The 20,162-nt window shown below is 56.3% G+C and overlaps 7 protein-coding genes across 7 annotated transcripts; 3 read left to right on the top strand and 4 right to left on the bottom strand.

Annotated features, from left to right (window-relative positions):
• Positions 1–469: 469 nt before the first annotated feature.
• On the top strand, positions 470–3,164 carry CMQ_293 (DNA replication licensing factor; the record flags this gene model as incomplete). The annotated part of the gene is made up of 4 exons (XM_014313915.1): positions 470–535; positions 598–846; positions 896–3,001; positions 3,078–3,164. 4 exons carry the CDS (start codon positions 470–472, stop codon positions 3,162–3,164), a joined length of 2,508 nt encoding a protein of 835 aa, XP_014169390.1.
• Positions 3,165–3,828: 664 nt separating this feature from the next.
• CMQ_224 (mitochondrial ribosomal protein) lies at positions 3,829–5,334 on the bottom strand (the record flags this gene model as incomplete). Its single annotated transcript, XM_014313846.1, has 2 exons — positions 3,829–4,646; positions 4,725–5,334. 2 exons carry the CDS (start codon positions 5,332–5,334, stop codon positions 3,829–3,831), a joined length of 1,428 nt encoding a protein of 475 aa, XP_014169321.1.
• A 3,556-nt stretch (positions 5,335–8,890) lies between these two features.
• Positions 8,891–10,483, bottom strand: CMQ_82 (ATP-dependent RNA helicase; the record flags this gene model as incomplete). Its single annotated transcript, XM_014314021.1, has 3 exons — positions 8,891–9,763; positions 9,805–10,152; positions 10,259–10,483. The coding sequence occupies 3 exons, from the start codon at positions 10,481–10,483 to the stop codon at positions 8,891–8,893; spliced, it is 1,446 nt and encodes a 481-aa protein (XP_014169496.1).
• A 527-nt stretch (positions 10,484–11,010) lies between these two features.
• On the top strand, positions 11,011–11,676 carry CMQ_139 (ribosome biogenesis protein; the record flags this gene model as incomplete). The annotated part of the gene is made up of 1 exon (XM_014313761.1): positions 11,011–11,676. One exon carries the CDS (start codon positions 11,011–11,013, stop codon positions 11,674–11,676), a length of 666 nt encoding a protein of 221 aa, XP_014169236.1.
• A 640-nt stretch (positions 11,677–12,316) lies between these two features.
• CMQ_15 (Rho GTPase activator) lies at positions 12,317–14,686 on the bottom strand (the record flags this gene model as incomplete). The annotated part of the gene is made up of 3 exons (XM_014313954.1): positions 12,317–13,062; positions 13,135–13,965; positions 14,209–14,686. The coding sequence occupies 3 exons, from the start codon at positions 14,684–14,686 to the stop codon at positions 12,317–12,319; spliced, it is 2,055 nt and encodes a 684-aa protein (XP_014169429.1).
• Positions 14,687–16,235: 1,549 nt separating this feature from the next.
• Positions 16,236–16,668, bottom strand: CMQ_116 (uncharacterized protein; the record flags this gene model as incomplete). The annotated part of the gene is made up of 2 exons (XM_014313738.1): positions 16,236–16,355; positions 16,549–16,668. 2 exons carry the CDS (start codon positions 16,666–16,668, stop codon positions 16,236–16,238), a joined length of 240 nt encoding a protein of 79 aa, XP_014169213.1.
• A 505-nt stretch (positions 16,669–17,173) lies between these two features.
• Positions 17,174–18,284, top strand: CMQ_227 (rab beta subunit; the record flags this gene model as incomplete). The annotated part of the gene is made up of 2 exons (XM_014313849.1): positions 17,174–17,543; positions 17,644–18,284. The coding sequence occupies 2 exons, from the start codon at positions 17,174–17,176 to the stop codon at positions 18,282–18,284; spliced, it is 1,011 nt and encodes a 336-aa protein (XP_014169324.1).
• Positions 18,285–20,162: the final 1,878 nt, after the last annotated feature.

The following is a 20,162-nucleotide window of genomic DNA, read 5'->3' as shown; positions in this document are numbered from 1 at the left end:
TAATGGCGAGGAGGGTGACCAGCGAGAAGCTGCAACCTGGAAATTCGTCACCGACGGCAAGCACGTTCAGGTCGCCCAGTTGCCGAGGCTCGCTGCAGCTTGCCGTGACGAGAGGAGGCACCTCCGACGATCTGTGGCTGGAGCCGTCCGCGCCACAGCTTAGCCAATGTGGCACATGTGGCCCGTGCGCTTTCAATTAAACGCGACGATTCGCGTCCACCACGCGCGTTGCCATCGCGCCCAGGCCGGCCCACTTATCACTCACCCTTTCCCAGCCTCCTAGGACGAAAAAAAGACTGTGTTCTATGATTCTCCCCTCCACGAGGCCATCCCGACAGCGTCACTTTTCTTGTATGTGCTTCCAGGTGATTGTACATGCTTCCAAGTGATACCGCTCTTCTTACGTGCATACGCTTTCCTACTTCTTCACCGAGACGACCGGCCAGCTGCGTCGGCCACACACGAAGCGATGGCGCAAGTGCTTCTCAATTACAAGAGGCCGGTGGACTACAATGCCCAGCTGAGTAGGGATCCCGTATGCGAGGCGGTAGTGGATGGTCTGGGCCGAGCTAACTTCGGGCTGCAGCTGCTTTTAAGAGCTTTCTGTCGGACTTCAAGTCGACGCCGGAACACGCCATAGTCCATGCTCTGGGCAACATCAACATTGACGATGACGACCTGAGCGACGAGTACGACTTCATGGACGAGGACGGCGGCGCGGCGGCGCGGCGGGCACAAGAGCGGGCAGCACGACGCAAGCCGCAGTACAAGTACCGGGAGCTGCTGCAGGGACTGGCGGACCGGAAGATCAACGAGATTGTGGTGGACCTGGACGACGTGCATTCAGTAGGTGGTGTTGTGTATGTTGTGTTGGCCATAGTTACTGACAAATCAGTTCGAAGAGGACGTGGGCCAGGAGCTCAAGCTGACGCAGTCGATCGAGGGTAACACGAAGCACTACGTGGAGCTGCTGTCGAAAGCGGTGGATGAGTTGCTGCCAGAGCCGAGCACAGACGTGTCGTTCAAAGATGACGTACTGGACGTGCTGATGGCGCGGCGCAAGCTGCGCAATCGCGAGCTACAGGACGGGGCGGAGGCGCTGGGCGATCCGGCGATGCTGACGGACATGTTCCCGGCAGAGCTGACGCGACGGTACACGCTGGTGTTCCGGCCGCGGACGTCGACAATGGAGCACGTGGCAAAGCCACTGGCAGTGCGACAGGTGCGCGGCGAGGATCTGGGACACCTGATTACGATCCGGGCGATTGCGACGCGGGTGTCGGACGTGAAACCGATTGCGCAGGTGAGCGCATACACGTGCGACCGGTGCGGCTGCGAGATCTTCCAGCCGGTGACGGACAAGCAGTTTGCGCCGCTAGCGATCTGCCCGTCGGCCGACTGCAAGGCGAACCAGTCGGGCGGACAGTTGCACCCGTCATCGCGGGCGTCCAAGTTTCTGCCGTTCCAAGAGGTCAAGGTGCAGGAGCTGGCAGAACAGGTGCCGATCGGGCAGATTCCGCGCACACTGACGGTGCTGTGCTACGGCAGTCTGGTGCGGCGGATCAGCCCGGGCGACGTGGTGGACATTGCGGGCATCTTCTTGCCGACACCGTACACGGGCTTCAAGGCGATGCGGGCGGGCTTGCTGACGGACACATACCTGGAGGCGCACCACGTGGCGCAGCACAAGCGGGCGTATGAGGACATGCAGATCGAGCCACAGCTGGTGCGGCGGATCGAGCAGTTCCGGCAGTCGGGACACGTGTACGAGTACCTGGCCAAGTCGATCGCGCCAGAGATCTTTGGGCACCTGGACGTGAAGAAGGCGCTGCTTCTGCTGCTGGTGGGCGGAGTGACGAAGCAGATGGGTGACGGGATGAAGATCCGCGGCGACATCAACATCTGTCTGATGGGCGACCCGGGTGTGGCCAAGTCGCAGCTGCTCAAGTACATCAGCAAGGTGGCGCCGCGCGGCGTATACACAACGGGACGAGGCAGCAGCGGTGTAGGTCTGACGGCGGCGGTGATGCGCGACCCGGTGACGGACGAGATGGTGCTGGAGGGTGGGGCGCTGGTGCTGGCGGACAACGGGATCTGCTGCATCGACGAGTTTGACAAGATGGACGAGAACGACCGGACAGCGATCCACGAGGTGATGGAGCAGCAGACGATCAGCATCAGCAAGGCGGGCATCTCGACGTCGCTGAACGCGCGCACATCGATCCTGGCGGCGGCGAACCCGATCTACGGCCGGTACAACCCGCGGATCTCGCCGGTCGAGAACATTAACCTGCCGGCAGCGCTGCTGTCGCGGTTTGACGTCATGTTCCTGCTGCTGGACACGCCGTCGCGCGAGACGGACGGACAGCTGGCGAAGCACGTGACCTATGTGCACATGCACGGGCGGCATCCGACGATTGGGGAGAGCAGTGACGCGGATGCGGACGTGGTCTTCTCGCCGCACGAGGTGCGGTCATACGTGGCGCGCGCGCGGACGTTCCGGCCGGTGGTGCCGGAGTCAGTGTCGGACTACATGGTCAAAACGTACGTGCGGATGCGCGAGCAGCAGAAGCGGGCGGAGAAGCGCGGGCGCCAATTCACGCACACAACGCCGCGCACGCTGCTGGGCATCGTGCGGCTGGCTCAGGCGCTGGCGCGGCTGCGGTTCTGCGACGCCGTCGACCGGTACGACGTGGACGAGGCCCTGCGTCTGATGGAGGCCAGCATGGAGACGCTCAATGCGGAGAGCACAAACAGCGGTGGCGGCCGTCGGGGCAACGCCAGCAGCCGCATCTACAGCTTTGTCAAGTCGCTGGCGGACTCGGGCGCCTGCCGGCCCGACCGGGAGGAGGACGGGGCGGACGCGGACGAGGACGAGGAAGACAACCACAACAGCGGCGGCATCGAGCTGAGCCTGCGTCGCGTCAAGGAGCGGGTCATTGCCAAGGGCTTCACGGAGGACCAATGGCTGACGGCGCTGGACGAATACGCCGCGATCGATGTGAGTAGGAGAGGAAGGAGAGAGGAGAGAGGAGAGAGAGAGAAGAAATTTTTTGCGATCCTTGCTAACTCTATAGGTCTGGCAAACGGCTGGAAACATGAGCAGACTGGTGTTCATCGCGTCGGCCGAGGACGGCGAGGCAGACGACGACGACGACGAGTAAGAGGAATCGTGGGCGGTGCAAACGTCTGCTTATTGGCTTTCTGGGCGTTGGCAGGAAGACAAGTGAGAGGCCATGATTTGATTGTGAGCGGATGTGATTGTGTAAAGGCGGCTATTTGTATGGGCCTATGTCCCTGTTCTTCAGAATTGCCAGCAAGAATAATGCAATGCACCGGTAGCACCAGTACTACGGCAGCAGTGTCAGCGGTTGAGCAAGCAGGCGGGCAGGCAAGCAGGAGAGCAGGTACGGAGCAGAGAGACAAAAGAATCAGGAAAAAGAATAGCCTAGGCAGGCCACTGGTTATTACAAGCCTATTAGAGCCGCCAAAGCTGTTCTTACGGCCACGGGCAGGCTTACCAATAGGAGGGCCAGGCGGGACGACTACCGTGAAGGGAATGCTTCTACAGCGATTTGGTGCAGACCTGTTTTTTGCCAGTGTACTCTGTACGAAGTAGTTCGCTACAATTGCTGCTTTAATTCGTTCACCGTATACACACAAAGTTTTATCCACGGATCTCTACTACACGTGACCACATCGTTTAGCAGTCCTTGTGTAGAAGGTCCAGCTCAATTGGTTGTCACGTGATATCACTTATTGCTGTATTCACGATTCTATGCAACAGTAATGTACAGGTCTCGTTCCCGCCATCCGCGCACCAGCAGCCTACGGCCGTAAGCTCAACAAGGCGGTGCGTTCCATCTCGCCGACGAGGCCGTTGCCGGCGAGGGACCAAGTGCCGGCAACAGCCTGTTCGTCGACACGATCGCGGAGGACACCGCTGGCGGCCCAGTACTCCATGAGAGAGCGAGCCTCGGGGCGGGAGAGGCCGCAGAGGCGGAGGACACGTACAGAGTGGAGGGCAGCGGCGACGCGGTCGTCGAAGCCGCGGAAGTAGGGTGGAGGGGTGAGGGAGGTGTTGGTGGCCGCGTCCGTCTGGTCCTGCTCGGCCAGGCGGCGGGCGAGGGCGAGATCGAGGGTCAGACAGGCGGGCGCGTTGCCGCGGGAGGTAGCAGCGATGACAGCACCGCCATGGGGCAGCAGTTCGGCGCCGGCAAGGAGGTCGACAAAGGCGCGAACGAGGGCAAGGTCGTGGGCGTGGACCTGCTCGAAAGCAGGGTCGCGGTAGCGACTATAGCCCATGACGTGGGCGAGGCCATCGAGGGCGAAGAGGACGGGCGGGCGGGCGATCTCGGTCGGCTCCGTCGTCGTCAGCTCGGACCAGAGGGCCTGGAAGACGGGCCAGGCATGGTCGTTCTCACGGGCGGCGGCGACGAGCTGCAGCAGCGTGCTGCCAGCCGCGACCGGATTCTGGAGCCGGTCGTAGGCGCGGACGGTCTTGTGGCGGGCGAGCACAGGCCCGCTGGCAGCCTGGACGGCCTGCAGCAGCTGCAGCATGTAGGCCGGCTGGACGAAGCGGGGCGGCTGGCCGTCGAGGGGGTCGAGGGGGGCGTAGTCGGTGCTCGCCGAGGTGAGTTCATGAGCTGTGGTGTGTTAGAGGACAGAGGACGGAGGACGATGACGAAAACGGGAAACAGGTGGAAGACAGAGGAAGAACACACCCTCTGGAATGTGAAAGACCACCCAGTCGTTCATGAATCCGTGCGCCAGCGCCTGCAGCAGCAGGATGGACTTGCCGGCGATGCGATCCCCGTCGACGACGAGTCGGAGTGTCTGTCGGGCCGCGGCAGCCTGCTGCATTTGGGCGGCCACGGTGGCCGTCTCGGCACGGATCAGCACGCTTGGCCGCCGGAAGAGCGAGAAGCTCTGCGACGGCTTGAACGCGCCCACCGCCCGCAGCTGGTCGACCACGCCGTCGGGCAGCGCGAGCACGCGTCCGACGCTGTCGCTGTCGTGCAGCCTGCTGGCCGTCAGCTCCTCCAGGCCTGTCACCGCCAGCGCGTTGCCGTTGCTCAGCACAATCCGTCGTCGCAGCTGCTTGCGCTCGCCCGGTTCGGCCGTCTTGCCGCGCGGCGGCGCCTTTTTCTTCTTGCGCATCTGCACCTGCTTGTTGCCCCGCACGTGGGCCGCACCCTTGGGACCACCACAGGCCGCCGTCGTCGAGAGCGGTCGGACTGCCGACGAGGCCGCTGCTGCCCCCAGGCCAACACCCCTCCATCCCAACACCGGCTGCAGGCTCACCAGCCGCCGCGTGCCGCTTACTGCCGCCATCAATTGCTCGTTCCGGTCCCTGAGCCGTCTGCCGCTCTGTGTCTCGTCGTCTGCGCTGTCACTGTCTCCGGTACGCGTCCAGTCGTTGAGTCCCGGCGTCCTGACCTCGCGTGTTGGCCTCGACTTGACGGGGCAAAATCTCGTCTGCGCTCTAGAGGGAATTGATGAGTGGTGGGCCCACGTGACTTCTTCAGGCGGCTAACCACGGCAGAAAATCTAGTTCGATCAACGTCGTGTACAATAGCTTCAAAGTACGAAGAACAGCACTGAATAAGACCCTAAAACAAAGCCCTCCTCTATTGCTTTAAAAAGCCCCTGTCTACCTTACCAGCTCCGCTCTACAGCACCGGGGCGATCGCCGCCTTTTAGCTGGCTTAACTTCTTATAAAAGCATGCTTTGCAGCAGATTGTTGTATTTTACTAAGCTTTTTATGTTATAATACGGTTTATTATAGTGCTATTGTCGCTATAGCCGCTGCCTTTTAGGCGGCCTACGTATCTTATACTGCTAGTGCTGCTTATACTAGAAAAAAGAAATAAAAGATAAAAGATAAAGGAAAAGAAAACAAAGGGAAAACCAGAAAAGTTCAAAGAGCATGCGTAAAGAACGTGTAGAAAAACACCAAGAAAGAGTATGCGCTATAATGCCTGGTTCTCTTTGCCTTTGTCAACAATTTCTGTGATCAGTCGTAACCCATTTCCTGTCGTCTGTTCCAATGTCTAGTCTTTCTTGTCCTCCTGTTCCCACCCCCCTTGTTCTCGGCTGCAATTTCGATGCATTGAGCTAAGCGGCCAAAAAGCTCAAACTCCATACGTTCTGCTGTCTTCGGGCCTTCCATGATCGTACCCATTATGTCGGACTTCGGCGGATTATCATGCTCAAAAATTGGCTCACCAGCGCCGCGCATATTTGTTAAAACAGCCTGCCGAAAGTGCCATCGGAACAGCTGGTCGGGAGGGCAAGCTTGATCATTTAGTAGGCGGCGGTCAAGCGTCTGACCGGAAAGTTGGTAGAAGTTCATGTCAAAAAAAAACGATCTTATAGCCATTCTAAATCAAGAGAGAATGGTAAATTAGCTCGAGAATTATTTTTGTACTCCAAAGCAGGTTGGTCTACTGTTTGTAATGACAAACTTACGTCTGGGTTGATTGAGATCAGGTATTGGTCGAACGTTTCGTGTAGATCGGAGCGGGGAATAATGCCATTCTGCACAGAGTTAATCGTCCCTCCTCGGTGCGGGACAATCAAGATCCAGCGTCCGTAGTCGTTGGCAAGCCACTGCTCTTCATATGCGAGGGGGAAAATATGTGCAGCTTGGAATCCCGCCCACCGGTTTCTTCGTGCAGCTTGATTCTCGATCTTTGAAATTACGCAGCGACCATCTCGCCTTTGCACTGCTTTAAGAAATACTCTCGTCAGTTCTCCTGATGTTATAGACGAGGCTCGTGTGTAAATCATTTCATTTGTGACCTGTTATAGTATTAATTAGTTTGTTAAACTTATGTAGAAGGAAAGCAAAATCTCTTTAACGGTGTTCTTACATCGATAGAATCTGCGCTTACGGTGTAGTCCCCTGACTCGAGGGGTTTATTATTGTCTAATATTTCTTCTGCATTGGGATTCTGAACTACTATATCGCCGGTGGTGATTTATAGAATGTTGAGAAACTGGAGCAGGTCCCTGTTGGTTAGGGCCTCGATCTCCTCCAGACCTCCGAGTGGGATTCGATCGTCAGTGTCATTGAGGTCCCATATGAAAAGGACTCGACCTAAGCTTCGATTGCGTGACGGCATCGAACTGCTTGGAGAGAAAGGAACTTCTGCCGCAGAGCAAAAGCTTTGATGGGAAGGGGTAAAAGTAGATTTGCGGGGGAAATGTGGGGGTTATGGCACGACAAGGGTAGAAGTTGTTGTGGGACACGGTTCTGCTTATATAGGGTAAAATTTCGACCGGGGCCTGGTGAGGGCAATCCATGCGTAATACAACAACTGAAGAAGAAGAGATCGATATCTAACCCGAAATACTAGATGACATCCAAGCCATTGAAAAAGGTCCTCTGGAAAAGTCAGCATAACTGATGTTAAGAGATCAGTTGGTCTTGGCATACTTGTTCAATCGGCCACGTCGGCTAGCTATATTCTGCCATGGCGACCAAAGAGACTCTGCCTGCAACACATGCGGCGCTGAAGGTCGACGGTCCTAACAAGATGTACCTGTGATTTCCTGGTCTAGGAGGATATGTAGTTGTTCATAATGCCCAGTAGGAAAGGTGATAATAAGCAGCTTATGCTCAGCAAGAAATACAATGCGCGTCTTTGATTTGCGATTTTGTAGTGCTTTGTCAATGCTAGGAAAGTTTTTTGGCGCTACAGATGCTACTATAACCGAGTCGATTGTTCTGTCTGTGATCGCTTTTAGATAGGCAAGGAGGGCCGGCATAGTCGAATACTGTACATCTGCCTGGGGCAGGCTGTCAACTATATCGAGGCGAAGGTTCGTCGGCATTTTTGCTATAGTGCCTGATGTTTGCTCGCTAGTCTAGGGACTTGCAGTGAATAGAGATATGCTTGCGAGTGTGAGGCTGAAACTTAGTCGCTATAGTGACTTTGTGGTGAGAAAGGAGAATAAGGAGAAGAAGAGGGCAAAGGTAAAGAGGAAGAAGTAATAAATAATATTGTTCTTACTAATGAGACTAGTTGGGAATTGCTACACACACGGTCGCACGTAAGTTACAGATGGGAATACTAAGATCGTGCAAAATAGATTCGAAGTACGGAGTAAAATAACAAAAATCACTGAATAAGAACAGAAAAGACTGGCAAATACTACTCCGTATACAGAATCAGTTACAACGCTATGCCTTCTTTATTATAATAAGGATTATTGCTTAATTGTACGCTACCTTACTATCCCAAAGTGGCAGGCTAGCGGCCTTTTAGTAGGCAAAGCTTGCTTAAAGGACGCCCTATAGCAAGCCGTTATACAAAGCCTACCATGCTACCATATATATTTTAGTATACTCCGTACAGAGTACAGCACGCAGGTTGCCGCTAGTGCTGCTGCTGGACCACTTGCACCACTTACGATTTGTATTCTGCCGTCTGTACGGAGTAACTGCTGAAATAAGTCACGTGCGCCCGTGTGTCTAGCAATTTCGACCGTGTGTCTAGCAACTCCCGATTAGTTGGTTGTATTACTAAAGAGAGTACAGAGGTCCCTCCTAAAAGAAAGGGCTTACCGCTTTTGCCCGATTAATGCCGGCAGAATCGTATTACCCCCTTTTTCTGCCCCTAATGCGCTAAAGACATCGTTTTTTACTCTGTATTGATTTCGGGCGGAGGTCAGGTGACCTCCAGAAATCCACACTCTGTATCCGTATCTTACTTTGTATTGTCAACAGCTAAAATAGAATCCAGAACAGCACTCAAAACTCCCCCAAAGCACAAACAAGCAGCCGTACGCCCAAACATCCGATGCATGCATGGGTATCCCATCCGGGTGCCCTCCCAAACCACCGTCTTTTCTCCCATCCTTTCGTCCACGTCCAACCTCCACCTAGTGCTCCTCCCGATCCATTCCATCGTGGCGCCGCTGGCCGCCGGCAGCCGAGCGGCCGGTCTTCTTGCGCTTGCCGTTCTGCTCGATAAACGTGCGCATCTCGACATGGGCGTGGCGCTGGGCCTCCTCGACGCGCGGATTGAACATCATCAGCTCCTCGCGGTCGATGGGAAAGGGCAGGATCTTGCGCTCCATCCCGATGGCCTTCTCGACGGCGAGAAAGTGGGTGTGGTCGTACTGCGTGACCAGGTTGACGGCGTGGCCGGACTTGCCGGCGCGCGCCGTCCGGCCGACTCGGTGCACGTACGTCTTGCTGTCCTGCGGCACGTCGTAGTTGATTACGATGCCAATGTGCGGGATGTCGAGCCCGCGTGCCGCCACGTCCGTCGCGATCAGCATCTCACGGCTGCCCGACTTGATCTTGTTGAGCGCGCTGAGCCGCTGCGACTGGCTGAGCCGGGCGTGCAGCGGCACCGCGCCGAACCCGAGCGCCCGCAGCAGGATCGCCAACCGCTGCGTCTCGTAGATGGTGCGCGTGAACACCATGATCGACTGTCCGTAGAACTCGTTGACGAGATAGACGAGACAGACGTCCTTGCGCGTCGTCGGCGTCACGATCACGCTCTGCTTTAGCGTCGACACCGTCTGGTGTGCGCTCGACGCCACGTTGACGCGCACCGGATCCCGCAGGCTCGCCCGCTGCAGGCTCTCCACCTGCGACGACATGGTGGCCGAAAAAAGCATCGTTCGGCGTTCCCGCGGCAGATGCCGCAAGATCTTCTCCAGGATCGGCCCAAAGTCCATGTCGAGCAGCCGGTCCGCCTCGTCGATCACCAGGTACTGCAGGTGCTTGAGCGAGAAGCCCTTGGTCTTCTCCAGGTGGTCCAGCAGTCGTCCCGGCCGTTTGCCACCACCACGTGCGGCTTCTTCGCCAGCGCAATCGACTGCGACACCATGTCCATCCCGCCCACCACCACCGCGCAGCGTAGCGAGATGGCCGCAAACGACTCAAATGTCTGCCCGATCTGCACCGCCAGCTCCCGTGTTGGCGACAGCACCAGCCCGAATAGCGGCCGCGGCCGATCCAGCAGCGCCTGCAGCATCGGTAGCGCAAATGCAATCGTCTTGCCGCTGCCCGTTTCCGCCGTGCCGATGATGTCCCGGTTCTTCAGTGCCACCGGGATTGCCGCCGCTTGGATCGGCGTCGGCGCCGTGTAGCCGAGCATCTCACACACCTCGCATAGCGCATCGACGAGTCCCTGGTTCCTTGTCAGTTGTCTTTCTCGACTGGTCCTTCTTCTTTCAATCCTCGTCCCTCGTCCCTCGTCTTCTCTCATCTTCACTCCTCTTTCCAGTCATACTCACAAGCTCTTTGAACGTCTTTGGCGCCTCCTTCTCCCCCTGTTCTTCCCCCTGCTCTTCTCCCTGCTCCTCTTCCTCCTCTTCGTCCATTGAATCCTCAACCAAGTCTGGTGTCTCAGCCGGCTGCTCCATCCGCTGCTTCGTCCGCTGCTCTGTCACTTTCGCCACTGGCTTGGCCACCTTCACCTTCTCCTTTCCAGTCTTCTTCTTCTTCTGTACAGGCTCCATTATTGCTTGATGTCGCGATATAGGAAGAAAGTACGGCAAGAACGGAATGAAGGCTTGCTGGTTGTAATCTTCGAAAAAAAAAAAAAGATATTAAGCTGCGATTTTTCCTTATCGTATTATCGCCCACAAAAGTGGGGTATTTTGTAGATTTTCTGAGGTCAGGTGACCTCCTCCAGAAAGCACGTCGTGGGTAAGACTGGGTCCTGAGCTGCAAGCAGGTACGCAGTCTGGCCTTGGTAAACCAACCTACTAGACCTACGAAAGGCCTTGGAGCTTACTACAAGACGTGCAGTTGGTTTGGACGTATACAGTTCTCCGTGAGATGGCACTACGTTCAAGTTAGCACACGCCCATAAAGTGGGTCTTTCCAGAGCCGATAAGGTAGTCAGACCCACATCTGCTTATCGAGAAAAAAAAGTTCAAGTCTTTTGGCCTGTTTCAACCACGTCGATATACTCGTCCGTCGACAACACACACACACGCACACACAGCCCCTCTGCCCCTCTCCGCACCTGCCCGCCAACACGATGCCGGGACCGATCGAAGAGCAGGCCAGCACGGCCGTAGCAGCGCTGGCCGCGCGTCCGAAGCTGGCCGTGGCCGTGGAGAAGCCGACGCCCTACAGTTTTGACCTGGGCCTGCTGCTGGCCAACGACACGAACCCGGTGCGGATCGACCGGACGGCGTCGACGGCCACGGTAGAGGCGCAGCTGGCCGCGGTGGCGCGCGACGGCGCGCAGGCGCTGATCAACCAGCTGCTAACGACGTGTCGGGTCGAGCGGACGGCCAGCGACGGCGTGCTGCTCAGCCTGCCGCCGGTCACGACGGCGCTGCCGCGTGAGAAGCCGCTGCCGCAGCCGAAGCCGCCGACCCGCTGGGAACAGTTTGCCGCGCGCAAGGGCATCAAGCCCAAGACGCGCGAGCAGCGCCGCAACATCCAGTACGACGACAAGACCCAAACCTGGACGCCCAAATGGGGCTTTGGCGGCGCCAACAAGACCAAGGACGGCCAGGCCGACTGGCTCGTCGAGGTCAAGGACTGGCAGAAGGACGCCGATCACGCCGCCAAGGGCACCTCCGTCCGTGGCGACAGCCGCCGCGAACGCAAGGAACACGTCCGCCGCAACGACCGCCGCATGCGCCGCAACGAGCTACACGCCGCCTCGGCCGCCGGGACCCGGTCAAAAAAGTAGAAGCCGGGCCGTTGTCAGACCGAGGAGGTCATCATCTTTCTTATGCTCGCTGCTGTTCTGGTCGGAAAAGGGCGCTTGGCGTTATCGGTCAACCTAAAACGTGACGGCATAGGCTCAACGAGCTGGAGGCTTTTTTCTGCCTTCTGCTCAGCCATTGGCCATGTCGCGGATTTCCATAGTCTTTGATTCATTCTATAATCTATGTTGCAAAGCTGTCCTGTCCAAGTTTGTTTCACTGTGCACACACTTCAATCGAGAGTACACTTTGTCACTGTAGAAACGCTTTGCCCAGGTGCAAAAAAAATATTCATGAATCGCTAACATACTATCTTATAAGGCCGCCACATACCAATACCAGGAAGCAAGATCCAGGGGTATACCAAATCAATAATCGTAAAGAAAAGCACACGCTTCCAGACGCTTTCGCTAAAATTGGAAGGATTGCTGTCCACAGACAAACTTTAAGAGCAAAAGATCCACGCGGAAGGAACCGCCAAAATAGTCGCTGAGAAGACATGCTCGTCAAGGGGTATCACAACGTGGCGCCTAGAATAGAACAGAGCCATTTTTCGGAGCGTAGAACGTGATCCGTTTTCACGTTCGGCCGGAGGGAGGAGTCTATTGTATCCGATCAATCGTCTCAGAAGCCGAGAGGAGAGAGCGGCTTGATCGGTGACAGCGGCCGCATCTGTCCCCGTCCATCTCCTCGCATCTCTCCAGACTGCCCTGGCGGCGTTGCCGCCCGCTGACTATCAATCGTCAGTGTCGTCGAGATAGTCGAGGTCGACGCCACGCTGCCCGTCTCCATATTGGGCGGCCTCCTCAACGGGGGCTGGTCGACTTGGTCGAGCTGCCTGTCGCTGTCCGACGACGAGATCTGCCGCATGTCGGCCACCTGCTCCTGCGCCAACCCGTCGCTGCCTGGCGGAAGCTGCGACCGTGGCGTCGAGATGCCCATGGGTGGTGGCAGCCCGAAGATCCGGTACTCCTCCTCAATGTACCGCATCTCGTTTCGGCATCCCTGCCAGCAGTCTCGCCAGTCGCACACTAGGAACTTGAACGAAAACGCGTCAATCTTCATGCACGGCTGGAAGCAGATGCACAGATTCCGGTAGTCCATCTTGTTCTTGTCCGAATGTGCCAATAGCAGGCTCAGGTGGCAGGTGATGGCAAAGAGCAGGTAGTAGTTGAACGGTGACAGGTCCGACAGCTCGTCAATCAGCAGCTGGGGCACCCTCTCGGACCCGGCACATTGGCGTGCAACTCTCTCCTGTGCTGCCTTGGGAAACAGCTCGTCCGGCAGCTCCCGTAGCCAGGCCTTTAGCATCGAGCCGATAATGTTGATGTCGTACAGATCGTCCTGCGAAAGAAGATCCACGTCATGCTCTGCACAGCGTCACACGGTCAGCAGCTGAAGCCTTTCTGCCAGCAATGTCGGCCGTCTAGACACTAACGAACCTTGGTCAAACTTCCGCTGCCACTTCTTGATCTGCGGCCCGCTTCCAGGAACCCGGTAGAGGCCTTCCACGTCGGTCCCCTTGAAGTTGAGGTAGTCAATGGCCCTCCACGGGAAAGCAGGCATCCAGAACTCCGTCTTATCACGCGAATCCTCTAGCCGTTTCGAGATGCGAGTCATTCGTGTCTGCTCGACGAGCGGCCGGTTGATCACCCGGAGCACGTAGTGCTCATCGTCCACGACTGGCTCCCGCTCCGTCGTGCTCCCACTCCGTGTGCTCTTACCGAAAAATCCCTTGCTGAAGATGTCTGCAGCTCGGCTGTTCTTCAATCCGCTGAAAAACGTGTAGCCGCCGGTTTCCCGCGAGGACGACGGCTGTGCCCGCACATGTTCACGCTCGCGGGTTTGATTTTGCTTGTTTTGATGGCCGTCCCGTGTGCTAGGAACATCGCGTGGACGCACCCGTTCTGCCGAGTGGTTGCGCGTCCTCGAGGCCTTAGCCTCCCTGTGGGACGGCTCGTGCGGCATCACGGCTGCCGGCTTCAGGGTGGCAGCAGGCTGATAGGCGCGCTCGGGCGGCTCGACCATTCGCATCGAAGCGTCGTCTTGCATAGATGAGGCCGGTGTATTGGTCGCCGTGGTCGTGTTGGAATGAATGATGTTGCCGTTCTTATCCCGGTTGGATCGTGTCCGCCCTAGACGCCCAAACGATTTCGGCTTCCCCTTTCGTGAGTTGGAAGAACTGATTTCGGCTTCGGTCGAAGAGGAGACAAGGGAGGCGTTCGAGCGTGTCGGAAGCTCAGCGCTGTTGGCCGCTTGCGTGGGCTCGGCATCTGTTTAGGCACAAAGCCGTGAGTGGAGGCTTCCCAGGAGTGCTGGACCTGCATGGTTAGGCTTACCTGAATGTTTTCCGGTCCTGCTTGAGGACGAGTCCCCACCTCTTGACGCAAGGTCATCTCTTGGGTCGGGCATACAGCTATTACCGCTGCCACTACCGCTGCCACTACCGCTGCCACTCCCACCACCGCTGCCGCCGCTGGCGGACACAAGTCTTTCCGTCGATCTAGACGATTTACCAAAGTGGAAGAAGAAATTGGACTTGGATGTCTTGTCCTCGTTTTGCCTGTGTCGACCGTGCCCGTAATGCTTTTGCTGATGTTGCTGTGGTGGCTGTTGCGGTGGCTGTGCTGGTTGCTGCAGCTGGGATGAGCTGGTGGAGGTCGAGAGAGAGGGATGGTGGCTGCTTTCGCTGTCGGCAAGCGGCTGGCTGATGAGCTCGGCGAGATGAACAGGCGGCTTTCCTGCCGGTACGGGGGTCTGGCTCAGCACCAGGCTGCCGCTCCTATCGTTGTAGCGTAATGGCGAATTGGGCGACCTGGGAGATCGAGAATGGATGGAGTATTCGGCTGGTGAGTCGATCTGAAGAGATGCGTCGGCAAGACTGCGGTCGCTCGCCATGAGCGCCGACTCAGCCAGAGCCAGTGGCTGCGGCGCCGTCTTGCGTACTGTGTTGCCGGCCTCGCGGCCGGTCTCGTTCCCTTTGCTGGACGGCATATGGCAGAGTGCAGCGTCTTTTCGGCTGTTGGATGATGCCGATTGCCGTCTCAGGTCACCAGTCAGTGCTAATGCGTACGTAGTCGAATGGCATGTATGCGAGAATGCAAAGGTGTAGCGAGTGCGAGTGCCTTTGGGAGAGAGGGGGGGGTAGAGAGGATCGAGGAGGAGACGGGGGCGGATTTAGGCCTGCGCCAGACAAAGCTGACACAATGAAGATGCGACCGGGTTTGGCGCGCGGGTGTAGGGGCAGAATGGGGGACGAGCACGCTGTAAATGAGACAGGCTGTAGGGGGGGGGGGGTATTTTCAAGGCTAGGCAAGAGAAGGAAGGCAGCAGAAGGCCGCAGCAGCAGAAAGACACAGGAGAAGGAGGGAGAAGACAGCAGCAGAAGAAAGGCTAGACGGCCGAGGCGGAGACGATGAAAAGGCCGAGGATTCGAGGTCGAAAGTCAAAATCGGGAGAAACGGCGCAAGCACTCTGTTGCGACACGCCTGCTGTATTATGGAGAGGGGGGGGGGGGCAGACACGGACGATGCGTTCGGGCGGGTGTGCGTGAGCTGGCTTGGTTCAGCGTCGCCTGGCTGTGGGATCTGGGTCGCCAACAGAATCGCAAGGGGTCCTGTGGGAGGTGTTTTTGTAATTGTGCGAGAGTGGTATCACGCCCTCTCGACTCTCTCGTGCTTTGTTCTCTGCGTCCGTATTTGTGGACCACAGCTTACGCAGCGCCCGGAGCGGCACACAACTGTAGAACGACTGCGTCTACCGTGCTCAGCTGGACGGCAGTACGGACAGCAGCGAGGTCGTTGGCGGGCATTCTCTGGCTACCCGGTGGAGGATCGTGTCGACAATAGCAGCAGACGGCTATTAAACAGGGAGGAAAATAAGAGGAAACGAAAGAATGACCCGAAACGTGCGGCAGGCCACGAAATGTGTCATCAAGGGGGGAAGAGCGAAGGAGTGAATGAAATAAAGGGGGGGCAGCCGTTGGCTAAACGCCCAGAGAGCGTTTTGGTGGAGGGGTGATGCGCAGGGAAGGTGCGGCTAGCATCGATACGGCCAGGGTATCATTCGGAGTATATTACAGCACTTACACGGCCCTACCTGCTAGTCCAGGTGCACATATCCACACGAACGGTCCCCGTAAGATGATAGTCCATAGAGCCTGGTTGTCATCACGACAGCCGTAAGATACGTTTCCTCCAATTTCAATCTTGACATTGGCATGGGACTTTGAGTATGATGCGCAAAATTGCTTGCCGCCCAAGCGCTCCATTGCTTCCAAGAGACGGGCGACAGCCGAGACGGAAAATGCACCCCTAGAGCGCTTGAAGCCGGTACTCCTTAGTGCTTGGACGCCCAGAGTCGCACCCTTGGCAACGGTACCGCGCCAGATCATGCGTCTTACCTCAGCTACTGTTGGGTCTTTTCCTGCCGCTTTTGAACAGCGCAGGGCGGTAGGCTCAGACTCGTAGGGAGAAACTCGATCGATTGGCAATTTCGCCGGCGTTCCTTTCCGGCGATCGAATTGCGCAATCCGACCTGCATCTCAGACAGCAAAGCGGCGGCTGTTGTTCCCCTTTTCATCTGGTGCCAACAGGGCGCTGCGGCGCCATGGGGCAGACAGCCAGGGTCCCGGAAGCATACAGCCTCGTGCAGCGCCCTGAGTCTGTAGATCGTATCCAATATAAGATAATCCTGTGTACTCCGTAGTCTTACAACAGCATGGCAAAGTGGCCGCATTCAGACCAGAAGCCCAGAAGCCCAGGCCCGTTATTATTCACGCCGTTTTCAGAGAACAGGTTCCTGGACTAGTCCTCTTGCGGGAGAACTAGCCCAGAGCTTCTACAAGTACTCCGTACACAGTGCCATGTCTCTTCGGGGTCCAGCACGATTTCGTCCGTGTCCAGGGCAATCCGCTCGGATGAGATCTGGCTGCCGCTGGCCGGCTTGCGCGCTGGAAGGAACTCGTCTGTCCGCATTGTCGCCGCTGCCGCTTGTCACTTATCAAAAGAGACCAAGAATTTCCTGGTTCCGCCTGGTTGCCCAGCCCCTACGCTTTCCGCAATCTTGATCCTGCCCCGCTCTTTCCCCAATAAGGCAAAACTTGAAAAAGTAGATACGAGCACCAGGTGGGTCACGGGCCTCCTCTATCCTGCATACATGGTAACAACACAGGCCAACAGCACAGTCAATGCTGCAAATATGAACCGACCCTTTCACCGCCAATCTGCCATGCCAGCCCACACCTGGTGTTGTGCATAAGTCTGCTCATCGCAGTGTTCATGACAAGAGTCTAGACCTACACAGAAAGCCTTCTCACGTGACCACGTCATCGCCTTATGTAAGATAACTTGAGGCGGTGATAGCGCAGCAGGAGGCTAGGCTGCCTCTTGGCATCCCCATGAGCATTCTTCCGTACCCCAGGCCCACTTCCGCACGAGGAAATGCACTGCGTCATTTGCCGTGTCTCTCTTTGCCGTCGCCATGAACGAAGCTTCAGACAAGCCTCCCAGCAGTGAGGTCCAGCTCGCCACAGCCGCCCACGTCAAATATATCCAGGGCCTCAACTCTCACCAGGATGCCTATGAGTTTTGGCTGACTGAGCACTTGCGCCTCAACGGCCTCTACTGGGGTCTGGCCGCGCTGCATTTTTTGGGCCGTCCAGAGGCTCTTCCCCGCGATGAGACTATTGATTTTGTGCTCTCATGCCAGCACGACAATGGTGGCTTCGGCGCTGCTCCGGGTCACGACGCTCACATGCTGTACACCGTCAGCGCCATACAGATCCTCGCCATGGTTGACGGCCTGGACGCTCTCGATTCGCGGGGAAAGGGCAAGGCTACGGTTGGAAAGTGTATGTGCTTCACTCTGGATGGCACAGGCTAGGCAACCGCTCTCATACACACACACACCCACTCACACACTCGCTATCGCTCATGCTTACACTCCTCCAGTCATTTCCGGCCTGCAAAACCGCTCAACCGGCACCTTTTCCGGCGATGAGTGGGGCGAGGAAGACACTCGCTTCCTGTATGGCGCGCTGAACGCCCTGTCCTTGCTCGGTATGCTCTCTCTTGTCGACGTTGGCAAGGCCGTCGAGTACGTCGCCTCATGTGCCAACTTTGACGGCGGCTACGGTTCTCGTCCTGGTGCCGAGTCCCATGCGGGTCAGATCTTCACCTGTCTGGCCGCCTTGTCCATCGCCGGCCGCCTCGACTTGGCTGATGCCGACAAGCTTGGCCGCTGGTTAAGCGAGCGCCAGATCGTGGGTGGCGGGCTTAACGGCCGCCCGGAGAAGAAGGAAGACGTCTGCTACAGCTGGTGGGTGCTCAGCAGCCTGACACTCATCAACCGTCTCCATTGGGTCGACCGCGACCAGCTGGTGGCCTTTATTCTTCGGTGCCAAGACCCAGAGGACGGTGGCTTTGCTGACCGGCCCGGCAACATGGTCGACGTATGGCACACCGTGTACTCTGTGGCTGGCCTAAGCCTGCTCGACTATCCCGGGCTGGTGCCCGTGAATGCTGCATATTGCATGCCCAAATTGACAATTGCCCGTGTTGTTGGGCCACGGGGAGACGCTGAGTCTGACTGAAATACATACATCCCATCTCTTTTCTAGCTCTTCCATGGATAGACAAGAGACAAGATAATTCACACTTCCAAGTGATCTCGCCAAGATCTCCAGAGACCTCGGGATGCTGTTGTCCTGTGCTAATTTCATGGCAATATCGTCACTTCTCTTGGTGTTGCATTTTCTTTGTGGTTCGTGATAGATGCCGCCAGCCTTGATAGGCACGATTGCAATTTTGTGGTTTCTACTGTCTTCCTTGAAAACGGGTCTGCATTCAGCAAAGCCCAAATTCTTTGTTTTCATTTTTCGTTCATAAAAGGCTTCTTTATGAGTTTCAGCTTTTCTATAATTCGGGATAACCAAGAGCCGGCCTTCCTGACTAAGGCAAGAGTCACATGTGTTCGTGTCAAGACCGCGTGCCTACCTCAATTGCTCTTTGTGGATGGTCCGGTTGATCAGGGGAACGGGAAAGTCGAAATAACGCGCTTTCTGAATTCGACGCGCCGGTGGGAACGAGCCCAGATCGTTCCTTCCCGTCTTTTTCAACTTGCAGGGACCGGTTGGAGCCACCTTCCATTTCCTCCATGAGCTTGCTCACAATAATGTTCTCGCCCATACTGCTTCTCTCCCTTCCTTCATTCTCTCCTTCCCTTCGTCTTCATTTTGTCATGATCACCAGCCTCCACATAAGCATCCCCTCACGAGCGTCACGTACCAGGCTGAATCTCCTAGTTTTGTTTTCCACCAGCCTGGAATCACTCACTTCTAGGATTGGCCATCTATATGAGGCTGATTAATACTTGGGCAACTCTTCACTGAGGTCGTCCTACAGCGAACCCCAAAGGTATGTGTTCCTCGCCCTCGTCTCTGCAGCAGTATTCAAAGATTAGTCCTTCAATTCTCGTCTCCATCAGTCCTGCCCTCCATCTTCTTCCCTACGGTCTTCTGCTTTCTTATATGCATCCATCTGGGTTTCGTTATCGTGGGTACTGCCAGCATTTTGCTCCCTCGTTACCGAGCTGTCACTTTGCCTATCACCCCTTCGAATGGGCATCGTGATATGGAACTTCACATCCTCACTTTGGCCATTCTTGTTAACAAGTAACCAATTGCTCTTGCTAATCGGGTCCTTTGTCTAGCTTCCGGTTGACCTATCCATCAGGTCTCTCACACATTCGTCCATTTGTCGTTATTAAGTTTCTGTTTCTTCTCGTCCGTTCCTTCCATCCGGTGTTCAAGCCTCGATTCGGCAAACACAATTTGAGACCGATTTGGCAACGCGTGCTGTAATATAACAATTAGTTTTGACCGTTATCGTGGATGAAAGAGCCTCTGTGTGAGTAAATAAAAGAAGCAAGAGACTCGGCAGGGAAGGAGACAAGGAGACAGCAAAAAGAGGGGGTGCATAAACATACGAACACAACCTGGAAATCCGACCCTTCGCAATTTTCAAACACAAAATACTATTTCGCCGAGACGGACTATTTCCTTGAATAGAAATTACGCAAAGCGTAAGTTCTTGCTCGCTGCCAACGTCTCCTTCTTCCCGATCACCCACTCATCAAGAACTTGCTCGGACCCTCTTTGATCTTGTCTTCCACGCTTTTTGGTCGTTTTGACTGGCTGTGCCTGTCGTGTTTTTCCTTTCAGTCCTTCTTTCCTCTCTGCATCTCGACACAGGGCGTCTATTGTTTTACTCTCTCTTCTCTGCTTCGGGTGGGCATGCAATTGGCCTCGAAGAAAAAAGGCATCCTACACATCACCTACCGCCCTTTTTGCACTGGTCCCGCCAGACCATTATTTCCCACACTGCAAGCAGTTCGTGCTTTCTATTTCTGCCGGCTTTTTTTCGGCCAAACGTCGCCAACGCCACCTGCTTTTCACGTAAGCCTGCTAACC

Source organism: Grosmannia clavigera (genome assembly GCF_000143105.1).
Source record: "Grosmannia clavigera kw1407 unplaced genomic scaffold GCSC_179, whole genome shotgun sequence".
Classification (NCBI taxonomy): Eukaryota; Fungi; Ascomycota; class Sordariomycetes; order Ophiostomatales; family Ophiostomataceae; genus Leptographium; species Leptographium clavigerum.
Note: the sequence above shows the minus strand (reverse complement) of the source record. Positions and strands in the feature narration are given on the sequence as shown.